This window comes from Castor canadensis, chromosome 8, assembly GCF_047511655.1.
Source record: "Castor canadensis chromosome 8, mCasCan1.hap1v2, whole genome shotgun sequence".
NCBI classification, from domain to species: domain Eukaryota; kingdom Metazoa; phylum Chordata; class Mammalia; order Rodentia; family Castoridae; genus Castor; species Castor canadensis.
Window position 1 is genome coordinate 48,260,315 of NC_133393.1, and position 20,828 is coordinate 48,281,142.

The window sequence follows — 20,828 nt, forward strand, 5'->3', positions numbered from 1 at the left end:
CTAAATAACATGAGGATGGAACCAATTTTAAGTAAGTGTGAAAGAATGCAACCTAAACTCTCCTTTCATTTTTCTGTAGTCCAATTGCAAAGACTAAATTATTAAAACCAAAATGAGAGTCTTTGTAGGGTGTTGTATTTCCCGCTTCCCTATTTCTTGCACTGATTTTTCTTTAGCACAAAGTTGTTCAATTTGGGGGAAAAAAGCCTCGTCAGGCACTACCAGCTTCTAGCAAACATGGGCATAGGCATCACCTGCGTGGGGCCAAACTTCACACGCAGGTTTGTCAAGGGTAGCCAATGGGCAGCCATGGATGTTGATGGATGGGAGTTCCCGGTGTGGCCTGATTGTGGTCTCCAAAACGTGCTAACTCCTGTCGGGGGAAGGGTTGTTTGGAGGAATGAAATACTGCCCTGTCACCAATTCCTCACTCACAATTCAATCATGGCAAATTCTTCCCCAGTGCTGTCACTGAAATCATTACACTCAGAATTAAACATGGTGTAATGGAGCTGCTGACAAGACCCTGAGGTCCTATTGACATGGCAGGCTTCACATTAATAATTAGCTTTTCTCTGCCATGACTCTGAAAGACCTGAAATCAGGGTTCTTTCTCTTCCTTTGGAAGTCATTGAATCGCTACCTAATTTTTTTTTTTTGGTGGCACTGGAATTTGCACTACTACCTACTCTTGATTGGCTTCCAGAAACTGATCCAGGGCCATGTGTCGGAGTGGTTGCCCAGCCTTTTCCCAAAGTCATTCAGTGGCTGCATTACTTTAGAAACCAGCTCAACCCTCAGGCAGGGTCCTCTCTACCAGATCTCCTTTCTCATCACTCTGTTACTCACCCCTGTGATCCTATCGCTGGTTCCCACATCTGTTATCCACCCACACATGGGCTTGCTCTCCCTTGTCTCAGGTTGGTCCAGAGTTTCAAGCTTTCCTGCCTCCCAGCATCTCCTCTAGTTCCTGCGAGCATCTTCCACCTTCTCCATGGAAGCAGCAGGATGCAAGGGGAAGGAGCTCCACAGAGCACAGACCAGGGCCCAATCCCTGTGTCTACCTCTGCCTCATTGTGTGACACCATGCCTGTGACACTCTCAGCTAGCCTCAGTTTCCCACCTGCAAAAATTCCCTTCCAGGATTTGTGGAAGGACCTCAGGGGACGAGTGTTCATTCTTTTAATTTGATTTCCATCTCTGTGTGAGCTGCGTTAGCAACTCTAAACAACTTGCAGGATCTTAAAATTGAGCATTTTAGCTATAATAGTGAAATCAATAAGAAGTTACAACCAATTTCCGAGGTTTTCAGAATTCTCTGAGATAGTGAGGATTTTAACTAGCAGACATTAAGGAAACTAATGCTTGTTATTAGTTTGGTAGCATATTCCTCTTTGGAAAGAAAATCTGGGTTTGGTATTTTGTCCTTAGGCCTGTGTTTTAGACATTGAGTATCTATAACAAATTACCCTTAAATAAATAAAATGCAATATCCTCTAAGGCAGAGGTTGGCAAACTTTTACTGTCAGGGCCAGAGAGTAAATATTTTAGGCATTGTAGACCATGTGATCTCTGTCACAATTACTCTACTCTGTTATTGTAGAGGGACAATACACAAACAAGCATAACTGTGTTCCAATAAAACATTATTTATGCAAACAAGAAACAAGCTACATTTGTCACATGGGTCATACTTTGCTCACCTCTAATCTAAGGGATGAACGGAGGTTAAGGTGACCATAGATAAACTGAGAAAAATCAGAAACTACAATTGGATGGCAGTTTCCAGGTGACCCTTCTATGATGATTCTGGAAATGCCAAGGCCTTTTTATGTATGTATGTATTTATTTTGGATTACAATGATGGATATTTTTCTTTTTGACCCCTACAAATTCTCCTGACAGAAAAATAAGTCAACTCAAGATTTTTGAATCTGTGATAAATTGCCTTTGAAAGTATATTTGGCTCTACAGTGTGTGCTGGTGGTCAGTGAACCATCCCAGGTTTCCACAGATGGGGCCAAGAAAGGACAACTTAGAGGAGTTCAAAAGTCCAGGGAAAATGGGAAGGTAACAGAACCTGCGCTTCCTTAAGTACCCTCCCCATCTCAAACAGGGGCCACTGTCACCTCCACTTCACAAAATGAATGACGTTTTAGCTGACAGGGGGTGAGTGCTTGGTCCAGCGTCACTGAGTAAGTGTCAGGCAGCAGAACCGCTTTGCCCTTGGACTCAATGCTTCCCTCAACACAGTAACCAGCTCTTCCTGGAGCCACTCACCTATCTTGAGGTTCAGAATCAGAGGGCGAAAAATTACCTCTTCTTCTTCCGACCTCTACTTCCCAGGAGCTGTTATGCTTTAAACACAAACAATAGATCCCACTGAGGCAGTCCTTAATGAATGCCAGGATAAAGCTTTCGTTATATTATAAAATCTTTCTTTCTCATTTCAGAAATAGCCACAAAGAGTTGAGAAAATGGAAATCTCAAGTAACCTCAGTAGTCAGTAGCTGGTTCTCACCAGCTCCGAGGCATTTTTAATACAAATAATTGCCTTAGATCTTCGTAGCCAAACTCCCAAACTCAAGCCAGACTGTCTAGGTTCAAATAGGAACTTCAGAATTTACCAGTTGCATTATCCAGGGCAAATGGTTTAATGACTTTCTGTCTTAATTTCCTGATTTGTCAAATGAGGGTGAAGATAATATTTTCCTTTTCATAGTTTGTTACAAGGAATAAAAGAGTCACCATATCATAACAAACACCACAGTCATTGGCTTTTCCCAAAATCTATAAGCTCTATGAGCACAAGAGTTGTCTGTTTTGGTTGCTTTTATTTCCTGAGCACCTAGAATAATGTGTAGCACATAGTAAGAAATTGCACATGAATGAAAAGTGTTCACATTGGACAAGGTGGTTCACACCTATAATTCCAGCACTATGGGAGGCTGAAGCAGAAAGATTGTGAGTGTGGGGCCAGCCTGACAACATAGTGAGACCCTGTCTCAAAAAAGAAATTTCAAACAGAGTCTTTAGATTAGGCTATGGCTGTGTTCAAAGCCATACTCTTCTTTTCTAGCATAGTTCTGTGGGGAAATTCACTGGGAGTCTTTTGAGTATGTTGAGCAGCCCTAATGTGATAATCCAAAATTTGAAGTACTCCAAAATCTGAAACTGTTTGGTGCCAACATGAGACAACAAGCAGAAAATTCTCACCATGAAACCTTGTCATACTCACAAAATTATTAAAAAACCGTGTCTAAAGTCACTTTTAGGCTATGTGTATGCACTTTCTGTTTAGACTTGGGTCCCATCCCCAAGATTTCATTTATGCAGATGTTCCCAAATCTCAAAAAAACTGAAATCCCAAACATTCTAAGCATTTCAGATAAGGAATTTGCAGCCTGTCCTGGAAACTAACAACGGTCTTAGTTCTTTCAAAATTCTCAACCAAAGTGGGCAATAGTAGGAAGGTGGGGCCAAAGGGTGAGCACAGAGCAGGCACGTGGTAATTACGATTTCCCGGCCCTTTGCTGTTCCCAAAGGAGCATGCCTATGTCATTCATCTCAAACTTCCTTTCAGCTCTTAGTCTTTAAAAAAAAAAAATTGAAGTCTAACACCATCACATAGCTTTTTCTCTTAAAGTTTACTTTTGCTAAACTTGTGCCATTTTGTAATTCCATACGTTGCAAGTCTAACTCAGTATTTTGTGGCATCAGCTGCCAGGAGCACTGTGGTAATTGAATTATGGGTCCCATTTATCTGACAAGATTGCCTTTAATGTCTACACTCCAACAGTGATGGGGACTCCAGAGAGCAACAAGGCCTCATCCTTGAGTCTGGCTGGCAGAAAAAGGAAGGCTAAAGAGGGCTAGGACAGACAGAGGTGTCTCTGGAATAGACACACCCTTCCGAGGGGTTGGGGGATTTCTATTGGGTTCTTGGAGGCTGAGCCCATGTATTCCCAAGAGCACTATTTAGGCAAAATCTGAACTGCTCAGATGTGGCTTCTTGGCAGAAAACCATGTTTAAGTCTTTGTTGGATTTATGATGAGTGTATGTGATACTCATTCTGAACTGTGGTTAACTGATACCCCAACACATAGCAGCACACTGGGGTTCTACTCTTTCTCCCTGGTTTGCACTGTCTAAATCATTATTTTCATTAAAATTATGCATCTGTACAGAATTACACAGCAGTGATTTACACAACCACCTGCTTAGAATGCTCTGTTGAAGACAATATGCCTACCAAAGAATCTTTAAGGCCTCCATCAGCAGAGAAGCTAAAACATAGCATCGTTTGTTTGGTTGTGGAATGTTCTATATGCTTTATATAAAATAATTGGAGTGCATAGGCTTTGCTCTTAAGCAGTCTTCTGCTTACAACGAAAATACCTTGCAGACTTGTCTTACTTGTTATCTCTCTTAAAGTCAAATGAATTAATCTATATTTGGAAAATATGATAATGAGATATTTCTGCAGTTTAAAATAGCTCTAAATTTGATCTTTGCTACACTAAGCCGTAAATGAAACTGCAAGTTAAGGAGTTAAGGAAGACTGAGGTCGACTCTATACAACTCAGGAAACCACTGACAGAATTTAGTTCTGAGGTGAAGACCATGGAATATGAATGTGGCCTACAATGGCAGTGATAAAAAAATAAGGTTTATCTTGAGATAGCCTAAACGTTAAATATGATGAGCCTGGAAATATGGTAAAAAAAAAAAAGACCTGGTGTTTAATCTTCTGCTGAAATAACAGCTAAAATTTTCAAGTATTTATTATGCATGAGAAACTATGCACAAAGCATCTTATATGTATTATTTTATTTTGCCTTTCTGTGAATTAGATGGGATTATTATCCTCACCTACTGATGAAGATAAAGAGAAGGAAAAAAAGATTGGTAACAGTCAAGTAATTTGCCAGAAGTTGCAAGGCTAAAAAGTAGCAGAGCCAAGATTTAAACCCAGGTCATTGAGCCTGAACTCTTAACCATTGCCTATAATAAGTCTAAGTCATTAATGCAACAAGCAGCAAACGTGTTTAGGTTGAATATAAAAATGACTATGTATAGGCAACCCTAAATGCGTTATTACTCTACTGTGTGCGATATCATAGGATATAACCTTACCATAAAAAATAAAGAAATTGTGTTCAGAATAAAAAAAAGAAAATTGCCTTATGGCCCTAAAAACATTGTGGTGTACTAATAGTACTTCTATATAATAAAAACACTATAACTTTTTAGAGGGTAGAATTTCAGGGAATATAAACTTTGTTTTGGGATTTAAATTGGTGTTTCTGCATCTCGTTTGAATTCATTATCCACCCAACTGCTATGATTTGAATATTGTTGACCTCTCTGAAACTTATGTTAAGATTTAATCCCCATTGTGAGATATTAAGAGGGTGGAACCTCAATCTAACATGGTGTTAAGAGGTGGGGCCTTTGGGAGTTGATTGGGAGTAGATAAGGACAGCAAGGTCGGCCCCCATAATTGATTACTATTGGCTTTATAAGAAGAGAAAAAGAGACTCCCCCACACACATGCTCCATCTCCATCCCTGCTTTGGGATTCTGCCAGCAAGAAGGTCATTGCCAAATGTGGCCGCTCTACCTTGGACCAGAATTGTGAGCCAAAAATAAACCACTTTTCTTCATAAATTACCTTGTCTGTGGTATTGTGTTATTAACAACAGAAAACAGGCTAAGACAACAACAACAAAAATCTCTGTTATCCTTTTTATTTTTTACAGACATGAAAAATATGAGTCTCGAAATCAGGAAAATCAGCTACTATCATACTCGTTGGTAGCAGAAATGAAATTCAAACCTACGTTTTATTATGTCAAGCCCCATGGAGTACCTCCCTCCTCCAGCCACGACCCAACAGTGAAAACAAAACCGGGCTGTGCAATCTGCTCACTCCTTCTTTCTTCTCACAGGTCGCTACCCTCAGGAGAACAAGGGCACCTATATCCCGGTGCCCATAGTCTCAGAGCTGCAAAGCGGAAAGTGGGGAGCCAAAGTTCTCATGAGCGAGGACAGGTCTGTCCGGCTGTCCATCCAGTCTTCCCCTGAGTGCATTGTGGGGAAATTCCGCATGTACGTTGCTGTGTGGACCCCCTACGGCATACTCCGGACCCGCAGGGACCCAGAAACAGACACGTACATTCTCTTCAATCCTTGGTGTGAAGGTAGGGGACACACATTTCACTTACCCGTTTTAAATAATTCCTGTAATCACAATGCGCCTCTTCTGGAGGGTGGCAGGACATGTCTAAGAGAACACTTCCCTTTCCTACACATTCTGCTTTCAATGATTATAGAAGAGAGAAAAATGCAAAATTTCTGCTCAGAGTATGTGAGGGTAAAACCCGTACATGTGAAGATAATGCCACTACCTTTATTCTCAGATTAATTGATGATTGCTTACAGTTGCACAGTGAGTTCATTACGAACAGGAGATGTTAATGGGGCCTCATGTAGGTCACAGGTGAGCTGCTTTTATAGTAACTCTTTAATTAGACATAAGGTATTTTGCAACTTGCTGATGGGATACTATTTGCAGAGATGGAGAATAAAGATTCAGAGATAAACTAAGGGTTCAAAAGCAGTACATTGGAGATAACTGTAGATATCCAAGCAGAAATGACAAATAGTATATGACTCTGGAGAGGAGAACCAGACACATACATCTGGGAGCGATCTGTGCCCTAGAGAGAAAATACAGAGAAGAAATAAGGTACAGTATCCAGTCCTCAGGAACATCAGCTTATGAGTCCAGTAGAGGAATTGGCAAAGGAGAGTGAGATGAAAGAATATGGAACAGGTGGCCTGTTCTAAGAAAACTGAACTTTAAAAATCCATACTTATGAAATAAATAAATTAGGAGTTTATTGTTGACTTTCTTTGCATCACAACAAGAAAGTTGCAGGCTTCATAAAACTAATTGAGCATGCTAAGGTATTTAAGGAAGAATATGATTTATCCATAATTTAATTTGTTCACATCTTTTCTAGATTACATCATCTATGTAAAATGAGGTACATGTCTACATGCATTTCAATTTATGTAGCCATGCCTTTTGAGATGAAAAGTGCTAGTCATGTTGCTTGATGTACAAGAGAACCATTCAGGGGGTAGATAGTTTAATACTCTAGACTGCATAATTATCACGTTGGCCTTCACTTGTATACACAGTGAGCAGCTATCTAGTACTTCTGTTCTTAAAATTGCCTAGAGGTAGAGATAATGTGGTCCCTTCCCTACTTGCTGTGGCACAATAGAAGGACCCCTCACCTTGGTGTTTCTGTGCAGAGCAGAAGGTGAGATTAAACCAGAGAGACCAGTTTGGAAGCTGATCTGGCTTGGCCAAACAGGGTCGATGATGGTGCCATTTTCAGACCTGGGTCTACTAGGGGAGGTAGAGGGCCAGTCTAGGGATGGAATGATAAATGTATCTGTGAGACATCCAGATGAAGATGTAAAGTAAGCACTTGAGTCAGTGAATGTAGAGCTCAAAAGAGTTGGCCAAAGTAGTCATGTGAATATGACAACATCAAGGGCAAGAACAAACCAAAATGGATTCTGGTTCACCAGCAATTAGAGTCATGACAAAAGAGACGTCAACAAAGGCCTGAGAAGGACAGTCAGTGAGGTCCAAGGAAATCAAAAGAGGATAGATTCAGATGCATCCACTGAGTCAAGAAGATGCCAACTGACTCTGCTGAGCTGCTGATTAGTTGAATTGCATAAGGAAAGAAAGCAGCCATTCTTTGTGGAAACATGGATGTCACACACAATCTTGAAAAGGACTGTTTCGCTAAAGCAGTGAGGACAGAGGCCAGGGAGATGGGTTGCTGTCTAAAGGGGTGAGAACGTGAAGACACCAGGGATTGAAGACATTCTGCAGAGCCTCCTGCTAACGGGAATGTCAAAGGAGAATGTTTTGGACAGGAGAATATGGGTGTTATGATTTTATGGTGATGGAGAGGAACCAGGACAGAGAAACCAGCAGAAAGGCATTTCTTGGCCTTGGCTGCACAGTGCAACCACCTGGGAGTTTAAACCCAACTCTTCACACACAGATTCTGATGTAATGGGTCTGGAGCCACCCCAGACTTCAGGGTTTTTCCACAGCTCTACAGGTGACTCTTGAAGCTAAAGTTGAGAAACACTGGCTTTACAGTGAAATCCTGGAGTGGGTGGGATCCAGGAATGGGTAAAGGGCCTGAGAGAAGTAACCCATTGACACTGCACTGAGAAAGAGGGGCAGATAAAAGATTTTTGAGATTTGGTGGAGGAAGGATACAGCTGTTGCCATTTCGTGATTGTCTTTCTCTCAGTGAAGGGTAGCGCAAAGTCACATGTTGAGAAAAGCAGCAAGGGAGGACCGAAGCCTTGGAGGAGAAGACGTGAGCAGTCATTGGGGGAGTGAAAGGTGAACTCATTATAGAAATGTGACAGGTGGTCCCTGCTGCTCTCCTGAATACTGGAAAAATAGTCATGATTCCCTTAATTCCTTGACCTGTAGAAGTGTAAGCATTTCTACAAATTCCTGGGGTATTTCTGTCCTCATGGCATCTCTGCTTCTAAGAATCCTATTCTCCCCATTCCTTACCCTGTGACCCCAAATGAGAACATCAACCCTCTTCAATGTCATCAGCAACAAGAAGTCTGTGAGTGTCTTACTTGCAATTCAGTACTGAGTAAGAGACAAGGACTTTCTTCACCTGTTCAGCTCCTTAAGGCTTCTGTGCAGCATCCTCAAATTGAGTGGGTCTGGGGTGGAGCCTGAGAATTTTGATTTCTAGCCAGTTCCTGGGGTGGGCTCAGATTACTGAGTGGAATAACTGGTTTAGATAATAATCTCAAAACAATAGTGGGAGAGTAGAATTTATTCTTCTTAAAAATTCGCTAACTCCTCCATGAACTTAATCCCAGTCTCTCTCCACCTTCACCACCTCTCATCTCTCTCCCAACCATCTTCCTTGTTCTCCAAGCTCTGATTCCCTCCCAGGAAGAAATCCTTTCCTAATGCAGAGGGATTCAGCAAGGTTTTAAACTTGCTGTTTGGGCACCCTGGACAACCAGACTTTTGGGGGCCACACCTTTTTGAAGAACACCCCCTTCAGAAGAAAATGTCTGGTGTCAGCTTTTAAGAAAATTCCTTTTAACCTCCTTATCTTAATGCACATTGAGATCTTCCAGGGGATGTTTGTGAAATGGGAGAAAGAGTTCATCTAGTTTCCCTCACTATGTGGTTTTGCAGCCTAGCACCCAAGGCCTAACCCAGAAAGGAGGTCAGCATGATGATTCTCACGACAACCAAGTACACTGAGCAGTAACTGGTAATCCCCGTGGTGGTTTTGTGCTTGCAGATGTTAATACATGACAAGGGACTCATTGAGCAACTGGAAAACAGGTCAAAAGAGGGTGAAACCATTGCTCAGGTGCAAAAGATAACAGGGAAGCAAAGGGAAGCATCTCGAGATTCTGGAAACGCCACACTCCACTTATGGCAGTAAGGTCCGAGGAAGCAATGGGCCTTGGGCAGAAAGCTCCCCCACACAGCTCGTACAGTGCTTACTGATGAAGAATGTTCAGCTGTGCTCCTGGGGGAGTGTCAGCCTGCTTTGCATTCATAGGCAATTTATCCTCCTTAACCACTAAATCATTAACCAGAATCAATAGCAATACCACCCGAGAGAGGGCATGGTGGATGCAGGGAGAACTGTGCTTAGTGCTGATAATGCCAACTGGGCTTCTGGTCCATTCTATGAGGGAGCCCTTCTGTAGGGTGCTGGGGACAGAACCACACCACAAAGGCAGCATGGGTGAATTGAGCATTCTTTCTGGTCCATCTTGCTTTTCTGACCACTGACAGACTCCAAACTGCTGAATGTATTTCACTGCTTCAATGTCAAGTGTTCCCATTTGGTAGTGTGTCCTTGGTGTTAGTGAGTTCTGACAAGCTTAGGTTTCAATGCCTTTGCTGGGTTCCCTGGCAGTATTAAGTCATTGGTTTTGGTTGGGCATCTCTTTATTCCTGGGGTCTTCCTCCTCTCCACAGCTCATTGCTCCTCTACATCACCCATTAATACTTTCCCTTGCCTCATTCAATCCCATGTCACCAGGATCCCACTGAGTGCCTGGTACATACTGGACATTTCATAAACGTTTGCTGCATTCTTTTAATAATTCCAAGTAACTACTTTTTAGGTTCACTGCACCCTATCACCGCAGATAAGTGGTAACTGTAATCTCAGACCTTACCATCTTGAAAAGAGTCAAAAAACATGGGGGAGTGTGCTTGTGAGTGATATGTGTATAGAGTTCTCTGTTGGCATCTAACACCAAGTTAGCATCTAGTATTTCTACTTGTTTATTCAGGGTAATTTTTCCTTTAAACAAAGAAATCAATTTAACTGAATGTAAAGAAATCATGTTTCTAATATCTTTGATGTTTTTAATAGAGCATAAAGAAATATGACTAGCTTGTATTTTATTATTAAATTTACCCTTAGACTATTTGCTTTGAATACACATGGTGGTTTCCACCCTTCAGTGCAGAATGCAGTTCCCTAGGACTGGTTCTTTCAGAGGGGCAATCACCAACACCCCTTTCTCATGGAGAAATTCTGAACTCAGAACAGAATAACACCCCCAGGCTTGAGCCATTAATCCATCAGTCCACAAATATTGATGGTGTGTCCTCTCCCACAGCCACAATTACCCATGCAAAGTACAACAACATTACTCATTCATTCATAAATATTAAGAGTCAGTGTTGAACTCAACTCATGGGATATGGCAATGAAAAAGACAGGTGGTTTTTTTTTCCCACATAGACCAAGTAACAAGGATTTTTACAAGTGAGCTACTAATAAAATTTAATTACAATTGTAAAAAGTACTGAAATAAGTCAGGGCATGACAAGAACATTAAACAGGGGTCCCTGGCATAGTTGGGGATCAGGGAAAGACCAGAGAGTAGCTTGTCTTTGTACCCTCACCATCCTCTAGAACAGCATGTGAGCAGCAGCAATCAAAGAGTTGGTTAATCGGATTTTTATAAAGTTTCCAAAAACTTATGTCAAAATTTTAACCCTCTATTCGATGCTTCTGTTTAATAAAATGGTTTATTTAATAAAATGGTCTCTCCTTATCTATAGTTTTAGATGCTGAGAATTCAGTTATACGAGATCCAAATAATTTGACAATATTAAATGAAATGTTCCAGATGGAAAAACTTACCACAATAACACCAGCCTGGAGTCACATTTGCTCTGCAGACGAAGCCACTCCCTGTAAGAGTGATTGCAGGCTCCCAGCATAATCTTTCATTAGAGACGTTGAGCCTTTATATAAAGGAGAGGCAAGTGAAATCATTCCTAATCCCTTCACTGTAAATCCTTCCTTTCACTAAAGAGGTGATGTATTTTGCCTTTTTGAAAGAGTCAAACCATTTTTCTTCCTAAATGATTAGAAACAAGACCAAATTATGATTTGGTAAGCTTTAAGTTGCATGAGTGTGATTTACACCTGTCTCTCACAACATCTTAGTCCCTGCTATCCTGGACATGAATCACCCTTTGTCCCCAGTATCCACACTGTATCTGCTACTTACCGTCAGTTACTTGGTAGTGTCTTAGTATCAGATCAACTGTTGTGGTATCACAGTGCTTGTGTTTAGCAGTCCTTGTTTTACTTCATAATGGTCTCAAAGTGCAAGAGTAGTGCTGCAAAGGAGGCAGCAGGCTATGACCCATGAAGAACAGGTTGTGTGCCAATGTTGCTGGGCATGCAGGGAAAACATCACATGTGGAGGGTTCAGCACTCTGCGATATTTCAGATATCTAGTGGGGTCTTGGAAGTTATCCCCCATGTAAAAGGGAAGACTACCGTCACCCTTCCCTGAGTCTGGATCACTTTGAGCCTTGTTTATCCTTTCTATGCCAAGAGAGCATCATGCAGCGTGGCACTGTAATCAGAAGGGACCCTGGAAAGCTCACAGTAAGCATTCTTTTCAGTGCCACATAGGTGACCCCAGGACCAAGGTCAAAGCTGTTTACAAGATGTTTCTGGAATGAGCAGGATTGGAAGGGTCTAGTGCAGAATTCTACTCATCTACCAATGCATGTGGCTTACAATCCCTTCATGTGGAATTCCTTATACTCATCAAGTATGCTCATAGGCAGTGTCTCCCTAGCTTCCAAATTTTGGAAAATGCAACCCTTATCGCATTCAACCTGGCACAGGTGTTTGGCACAGAGATGGAGCTCAGTGAAAGGCATGTTTGCTGAACTGAATTAATAATCACCACTTTGAGAGGCTGGGAGTGGATTATTAGGCTGACATTCCAAGAAAGAAAACAAGCTCATGATGTTATATACATTTCCCAAGGTCATATAGAAAATTAGGAAACAAACTGGAGCAAAAACTTGTGTATTGACTCAATCAGAGAAAACACTTTAGTTTTTAAAACAAAATTCATTGTCATCCCGCAAGAGACATGAGAAGCAGATGGCCAGCTGAGAAGATTCCATGATGATCTATCAATGTTGGGAAGTCCTGCCCTTATAAAATAAATAAAAAAACAAAAATAAAATCAGGTTGATAGCTATAAGATCAAATGAAAATTTTCTCTGGGAAAAAAAAAATAGAAACGAAAGCATACCAGCAAGGGCCAGGTTCCCTCAAAGAATATGTGCTAAGTGGGGAAGCTCTGGCATTTCCTTGTAGAATTGCTTCACAAATAATAGTCTGTCTTCTGATGATACCTAAACTGAAAAGTCCATCACCAGCAAAACTCGTCAATCAGCAGTTTTGAATAAACTTCCCAAGATGCACTGCAGGGTAACACAGTGCATTTGTGGGGCAAGTGAACCATGGAGGGGCCACTTGCCAGTGTTTCATGAACTCATTACATCCCAGAGTTAATAGGTCAAAGGTAAGGCCTCCAAAGTGACAGTATTAAACCATGTCAGGAAGGCAGCAGCTCTGGAGCCGTCCAGAATAAAAAATACAGTCTCTGGAAATGCCATTCCTTCATATGGTCCAGTGTTTCACAACTCTCGGAGACAGGAAGCTATTCCTAATACGCCTACAGCACACAACAGTCTGCTAGAAGTTGCCACCCCTTCTGATTTACTTTGAGATGGAAAAACATATCATGATGACACCAATCTGGAGTCACATTTGCTCTGCAGATGGAGCCACTCCCTCTAAGTGATTGCAGGCTCCCGACATAAGTCTTCCCTCTTTCATTAGTGACATTGAGCCTTTATATACAGGGGAGGCATGTGAAGTGATTCCTAGTCCCCTCATTCTAAATCCCTCCTTTCACTAAAGAAGTGACACATTTTGCCTTTTTGAAAGGCCCAAACCATCTTTCCTCCTAAAAGATGAGAAACAAGATCAACCCCTGATATGAATAGTCTCTTGGAGTCTCTGGCCTACTTAAGGGCCTTCCCAGCACCATAGTTTTTTTAATCCCTGAGCTCTTGCCTTTCTAGGCTTGAACCTAATAATGCTGGAAATATACTTGCTTTAACTTTAAAATAGCATGTAAACAGGAAAAGGAATTTTTCAGTCCAAGTGGTGATGAATGGTCTTCCTTCCCCCAAAGAGGCTATCTAGCTATAAAATCAATGGGTTTGGCATTCATCTTTATGTGTCTGTGATAAATTCTTACCTTTTCTGGGTCAGGAGGCCAGTGGTCATTTCCAAGGGTGCCTGAAATCAGCCTTATAAGTGAGTCCTAAAATTTCGTAGCCCCACAATTTTCTTTTTTTCACTACCCAACTATTCCCACCAGAGAAACAGTAAAGTAAATGAAATCATCCTTCTTTACTGCTGGCCTCATGTAAGCTGTTAGTCTTTACAGGGCACATCTTTACAAGGCCTTTTGAAGGTCTGTTCTGGTGTCAGAGCCACTCTGGGGACGCAGTGGAGATTCTGTGTCACATTTATCAATGGTACTGTATGTAGTCTGTTTTCCTTTTGAGTTTTATTGTAGTGATGGTTGTTTTCCAAATGCTGCTGACAATCCAAAATTGTCATTAGGCCCATGGTGAAACCGCACCCATTCTGGGACCTATGTGATCCTAACTAGCCTTTCTGTCCTCATGTAACTAAGAAGTGAAGCTTCCAGACCCCACACTACACACAAGCATGCACAACCCTGACCATCTAACAGTCCAAAATGCTGGACTTCTAGAACAGTGAGCTATTCGTTTTCCTGCCAACAGAGCTTTACTGAGCAGAAACCAGCTTTCCCCTTGGAACTGCTAAAACTCACTGCTCTTCTGATCCCAACCCAAAACTATAAAACAAACAAAAACAGCACCAAAGGCCAACAAAAAATCTTCAGAGGCAAATATGATTAAAATTCCCTATTTTTATTAGCTTTAAACTCCTGTAGAGAGTTTTTTGGAGTTTCCATGGTGATGTGTATTTTTTTCACCTAGCTTTGGACAACTATATTTTAAAGTGACAGATATGAATAAAAACAGGGGAAATAAAACAGCTCTCCACCCTCAATCTTCTTTAAAAATCATAAATAAATTTAAAATTAAAATTGAGGCTTCCCATTGGACTGCTTTGCCTTGTTGAGGATTCCTGATTATGCCTGCCTGGTTTGAGGTAGGATTTAATTCAGCTGCTGGAAGGAAAAGGGTGGCCTAGTATGGAGCCACAAAACTCCTCCTATTTATAGTTTCCAAATTTATAACTTCCCATCAATAATAACCCAAAGTCCACAGGTAAATCCTTCATTTTCTTGGACTTCTCTCTCGCTCTCTAGGCTTCCAACATCATCTCTCACTCTTGCAGAGTCACTGACTGACTACCCACCATGCTGTTAGTGCTACTCCTACCCTTGTGCTAGGGAATAGGAACACAGAACCCTGGTCCCTTTGTCGTGAGAGTCTCAGCCTACATAGGAGGCAGCTAATATTCAAATCCTGGCTTCAAGTCTTACCAGCAGGATGGTTTTGGGAAAGTTGCTTGGCTTGTGCCTCAGACCCTTCATCCATAAAATGGGGATAATGAAATACCTTTGTCATAGGGACACTATGAGTTTCAATGAGCTAATTTGTTTTTATACAGATGTTGGAAGTTCCTGGCACATAGTAAATACTAAGTACACATATTTTCAATAAAATTAAATTTACAGTCAGAAAATGACCATCTTCATGCAGTAGGATGAATGTTAACCCAATATTCATAAGATATAAGGAAACGAGGTTTCCTCTGCTGGGAAGGGTAGAGAGAGGCTTAAAGAAAGAAGAAAATGTTAATATAAGGACATTTAATGAGAACATTGAAACAAAAAAGAATATAACCCTAGTGCTCTTAAAGAAAAACCAATGCACAAAAGTTGGACTTGTTAATCCCTTATTAAACAGGTAGTTTCACATAAATGCAAACACATTGTAAAAATATCCATTTCTGATTATGAATGTCTTATTATGGAAATAAAAATATTATAGAAATAAAAAATAATGAAAGCATAGGAAGAACTCATACAGCTAAAGTTGGTGACTCCCACTGTTAACATTTGGTGCATTTCCATCCAGTTAATATATATTGAGTGTTTTTCATTTTTAATTGACAATTGAATACACTTTTCCAATTATACATATGTGCACATATATATGATAAAAAGCAAACTCCCATTTTCACTGAGTCCCCGATCCTAGAGAATCCCCAGGGAATACCAAGTATGTGAACTTGTTACAGATATTTCACTAGGATTTTACACATTAGTGCCCATAATGCATACCTAGAGTTTGAATATTTTTAAATCACAAATGAGATTGTATCATACATTTTACTTACTCTCCCATGCAGTGTATATTGGAGCGTTTTCTGTAGCGGTACGTACATATTCTCTCTAATGGCTGCTTGATATGGTTGTACCACAAGAAATTTGGTCTTTTATTTGCAACTATTAAGATTTGCAATAACTTATTTACTTACAAGTATTTTCACTGTAGCACACCATAGTGTATTGAGTATTGTACATGCATTTTGTACAAATATGCTTCTGTAGACCTGTAGAAACAGCATTGCTTGGTCAAAGTAAGTTCATATTTTAAATTTGCATAGATACTGTCAAGTTGCCCTTTGAAAAGGCTGTGCTGTTTTAAAATTCAGACACAATACATGAAAACATTCATTTCTTCATGCCTTCATTGGTACTAGATGTTACCATTTGTTTAAATATTTGCCAATATAATGAAGAATCATGGCTATTTCATGGTTATTTTAGCTCATATCTCTGTAATCATTAGTGAAGCTGAGCAACCTTTCACATATTTGTTGAATGCTGTGTTTCTGTACTGTTCTTATCTGGAACATGTTAGGTGAGTTAAGAACTGGTAAGAAGAGACACCCATGCAGCTCTTAGACCTATCAATAAATTTTCTATAAGGTGGAAAAAATGATCTTACTGATGTTTCTTCCCCAGATAGTGCCCATAATGCATACCTAGAGTTTGAATATTTTTAAATCACAAATGAGATTGTATCATACGTTTTACTTACTCTCCCATGCAGTGTATATACATATCTACTATATAGATATATAGTGTATACAGATAGTGTATAGATAGCCAGATGTCAAATAACCATGTATTGATCAGATCTATCATTACCCAGTGACCTTAAATGTTGTCTCTATCATATATTAAGATCAAATATATATCTAGCTCCATCCATGTATTTGCATATTGCTATACCATGCCAAAATTACACTGACCTAAAGCTTCATTTCAGTTAGCTATGGTCACAGTAATACTCCATAAAGAAAAAGGACCAGGCAATCTTAGCGGCATACAACAGTGTGCATTTATTTTCGGGGACCTGGGGTTGTGCTAATCTGGATGTGGCTTGACTGGCCAGCTCTGCTTCAGCTGAGATGCTCACCCCTTGACTAGTGGGCTGCCAGCGTGTTTTTCTCTTGGTGACAGCCAACAGCACACTCAGCTGTGCAAACACGTGTATGTCCCCTGCATGTATCACTTCTGCTAAACCCTCTTAAACCAAAGTGAGGAGGGACTCGTCTACCTTTACAAGTAGGACTGTTGGTGGCATGGCATGGCACAGGCCATAGAGAAAGGAACAATTCACCAATGGGCAGAAAACCTGGTTTTCTTCTTTTTTTAACATTTTACTTTGCTGCTTTTTTTTCACATTATTCCTTCCATACAAACTTTTGAATCAACATGCAGAGTTCTAAAAAAATCTGAGTTGCATTTTGGTTGGGTTCACATTGACATTATAGACTAACTTGAGTAGAATACAATATTGAATCATCAGGTCTAGTTAGATGTGATTGTTTTCCTGCCCCAAACTTGTTGCTGAAATTGGGTCATTTGTAGAAGTTGCCATATTCTTAATTTTGCTGATTCTGTCCCCTAGTGTCATGAAATATGTTTCTCTAACTCCTGTGATACTTTCTGTTAAGCAGTTAGTAAGGTCTAGAGACAAGATTAAATTCCTCTTCAAAAATTGTCTTGTCAGGGAAGGGGGAGAACTCCATTAGTCATGTCATATGCTTCTCAGGGCATTTAACCAATCAAGAGATATACATGTTTAGACTCACCAGTAGAATCAGGTTTTATTAGTTCATCCATCATGAAGTTCTTTTAATTATTGAGTTCAGCCTTAACCAGTTATTTCTTAGAAATTGCAAAATGGTGATATTCTAATTCTGCTGTAACTTCTGTATTTATTAGCAACAATTAGTTTGTTACCTCAAAGTAAAGTTAATATGCCCTTTCATTTCTCCATTTCCAAATTTATAAATTGGTTCCTAGCATGCCACAAAGGTGACCAACACACTTTTTAAATCATTATTAATTTATAAATACTGAGATAATTCATGTACACTAATCCTTTGCAGTGACTATTATTTTCGTTACTTAAACTTTTCCATCTTTGTCAAGTGAGAGCACCTGTAAGCTGGCTCCTGATTCCTTTTTCATGACCCCTGGAATCTTTGATCACCTCCTTATTTTATGTCAGAAAAAAATGTTCCAGATTAGTCCTGTATACTTCCTGACCCAGAGCTGTAATGAGTGGAATGTAGTCGAAAGTCATAGCTACCCCATGGCTATTTTGAAGCTCAAGCTCTCAAACAGCCCAGGTACCTCCCCAGGGTTGTGGGGGAGGCGAGAGGACTGTACTTTGAGACTGTTACAGTTTAGATCTGAAATGTCCTGAAAAACGTTCATGTCCTAAAGGTTTGGTTCCCAGCCTGTGGCAATATTGGGAGATGGTGGGACTTTTAAGAGGTGGAGCCTAGAGGAAGGAAGTTAGATAATGGAGCGAGTGTCTTTGAAGGGGATTGTGGGATCCTATCCCGTGCCTTCCTTTCTCTTTTTTTCACTTACTGTCCACAATGAGGTGCATAGCTTCTTCTGCCCCGTATTCCCATCATGATGTGCTGCCTTGTCACAGGCCCAAAAGCAATGGAGTCAAGTGATCATACACCAAAACCTCCAAAACCATGAGCCAAAATGAACCTTTGCTCCTTATAAATTGATCATCTCAGGTGTTTTTCTTTTCACAGTAATAGAAAACTGACTACCCCAGAGATGATAATCCAGGTTCAAGGGTGCTAATTGCTACATTGGTTGATTTTTTTCTCTAGTTCTTTGTAATGCACAGAGCTAAAAATTGCAATTTTGTTTATGTAGTTATTCATCTACCTATTTATTTATTTATTTATTTATTTATTATTTATTGTGTGTAAGTGAGACAAACTTTTTAAAATACCACTTTACTGAGATATGGTTAACAAAAAGTTGTGCATATTTAATGTAGACAACTTGATGAGTTTGAAGTTATGTGTACACTCTCAAAACCATTACCACACTCCACTTTCAAATGTTCCTCCTGCTCTCTGTCTCGTGTGTGTGTGTGTGTGTGTGTGTGTGTGTGTGTGAGACAGAGCGAGAAACAGAGACAGAGACACACATAGAAAACCATTTAGCTTAAGATCTTTCAGAAAAATTTTAAGTAGAGAAACTGGAATTTTCAAAGAGAAATTTAGGTCAAAATAAGTCATTACTGATCCTTGCTGATATCAATTTGCTTTAGAATACAAGATGTGAAGCCCTTAAGTTTTATGCTTTTTCTTTGAAGTTTTGACATTCAAACAATTTGTATCCAGGTGTTTTTGTTACTGTTGTTTCCAGGTACTGTATTTGTAAGTCTGCCTTCAGCTCTGGGAAGTTTTTTCTGCTGTATCTTTGATAATTTTCTTCTTTTCTTAATGTGCTTTCTTACAGTAAAGTGCCCTGTGGCAGATATTGGGCTTTCTGAATGTCTTCTATGCTATGCCTTTCTCGTACTTACACATTTTTTGTTTGTTCTAAGAATTCCTTGATTCTTCTAGAGATGCTGAGGGCATTTTTTCTAGCTCCCCCAATGTAGTGGAATTAATATATGCATACTTTTGAATCACTTAAAGCAATCTACAGTAGTAGGGAAGGTAGATGTAGATATATCAATAATCTTGACCAAACTATCTTCAGGTTTTTACTTCTTTTTGCATAATTGAACGCATTTAATATATGATTTATTTCCCCATTTAAGTTTTCACTTTTCTATGTATAAAGCTTTTAGTATTATTAAAAATTCTTTCAAAGTTTATTTTAATGGGTATATGACTATTCCATTATGTGGGGAAATTAGGGGACATTTCAGATCTTTTCCTATTTTTTGCACCATAAATTGTACTATGAGGAGCAAATCTTATATAGACATTTTGATGCATCTCTGAATTATTTCCATTGGATAAAGGGATTCATACTCTAGAAAAAAAGACTGTAGGTCTTTTTAAGACTAACGATATAATTGTAAGTTCCATTTTGAAATATCGTAGCAATTGAAATCCCATCAGTAGACTGGTAATTCAGTACATGTTAGCTGTATTGAGTATTATAACTTTAAGCTCATTTAAAAGTACATATTTGTGTTGGTCAGGCTTTTGTGTTGTTGCATCCAAATACCTAAGAATGGCAAGGGCACAAGAGGAAAGATTTCCTTTGGCTTATACTTTCAGAGGGCTCAGTCTATCACAACTGGCTCCATTGTTTCTGGGTCCATAGTGGGACAGAGACAGCATGGTGGCAGAAACATGTGGCAGAACAGAGCACTTCACATCATGGTGGCCAAGGAAGCAGAGGCAGACCTGGAAGGGGCCAGGCACAAGATATCCCCCAAGGACCTCCGCCCCAATGATCTACTTCCTCCAACTAAGTCCTACCTCCTAAAGTTTTCAGAACCTGTCAAGAAAGCACCACCAGCTGGGGACTAGTTGTTCAAAGCATATTCAACATAATAATGTCATAAAAATACATATACCTCTAGGTAAAATACGAATTTCATTATTTACATTATTTTGCAGTTCTTGGATCAGTAAAAGTTGTTTTTGTATATTTATTTTCCATTTACTTTTCCAATTCCATGAACTGGTTTTCCTTTGCTGACCTTTCACACACTATGGTTTCCTTTTCAATTTGTTGGAATGCTTTACATACAGGGAACATCTGCCAACATTTGTAAGTAAATTGAAACTATTGCTGAAAATATCTCCCCAATTAATCCTATGCTTTACATTGCATTGTATCTGAAATTCAGATTTCACACTTACATTAAATAACATGCATTAGCATTGCCTTAGTGACTTTCTTCTATTACTTTTGTTTGAATAAAAATTTCTTCAAGAGAGATATGAAGATAGGTAACACACCTAAAAAAACTACATAGCATTTGTTGCCCTCAATGCAGAGAAACTAAAGCAGA

At 39.8% G+C, this 20,828-nt stretch overlaps 1 protein-coding gene and 1 long non-coding RNA gene across 3 annotated transcripts in view; one reads left to right on the forward strand and one right to left on the reverse strand.

The window, feature by feature from the left end:
- LOC141425701 (uncharacterized) overlaps window positions 1-12,080 on the reverse strand; it is a 40,702-nt gene extending 28,622 nt beyond the window's left edge. The window contains exons 1-2 of the long non-coding RNA XR_012450762.1: window positions 11,639-12,080; window positions 11,266-11,369 (exon numbers count right to left, since the gene is read on the reverse strand). This is a non-coding gene — a long non-coding RNA (uncharacterized lncRNA). The remainder of the gene's footprint in view (window positions 1-11,265; window positions 11,370-11,638) is intronic.
- The window catches only part of F13a1 (coagulation factor XIII A chain), a 159,130-nt gene that overhangs the window by 45,116 nt on the left and 93,186 nt on the right, over window positions 1-20,828 (forward strand). For both annotated transcript variants that reach the window (XM_020185019.2, XM_020185020.2), the window contains one exon: window positions 5,953-6,204. In XM_020185019.2, the coding sequence (XP_020040608.1) occupies window positions 5,953-6,204 (252 nt within the window). The remainder of the gene's footprint in view (window positions 1-5,952; window positions 6,205-20,828) is intronic.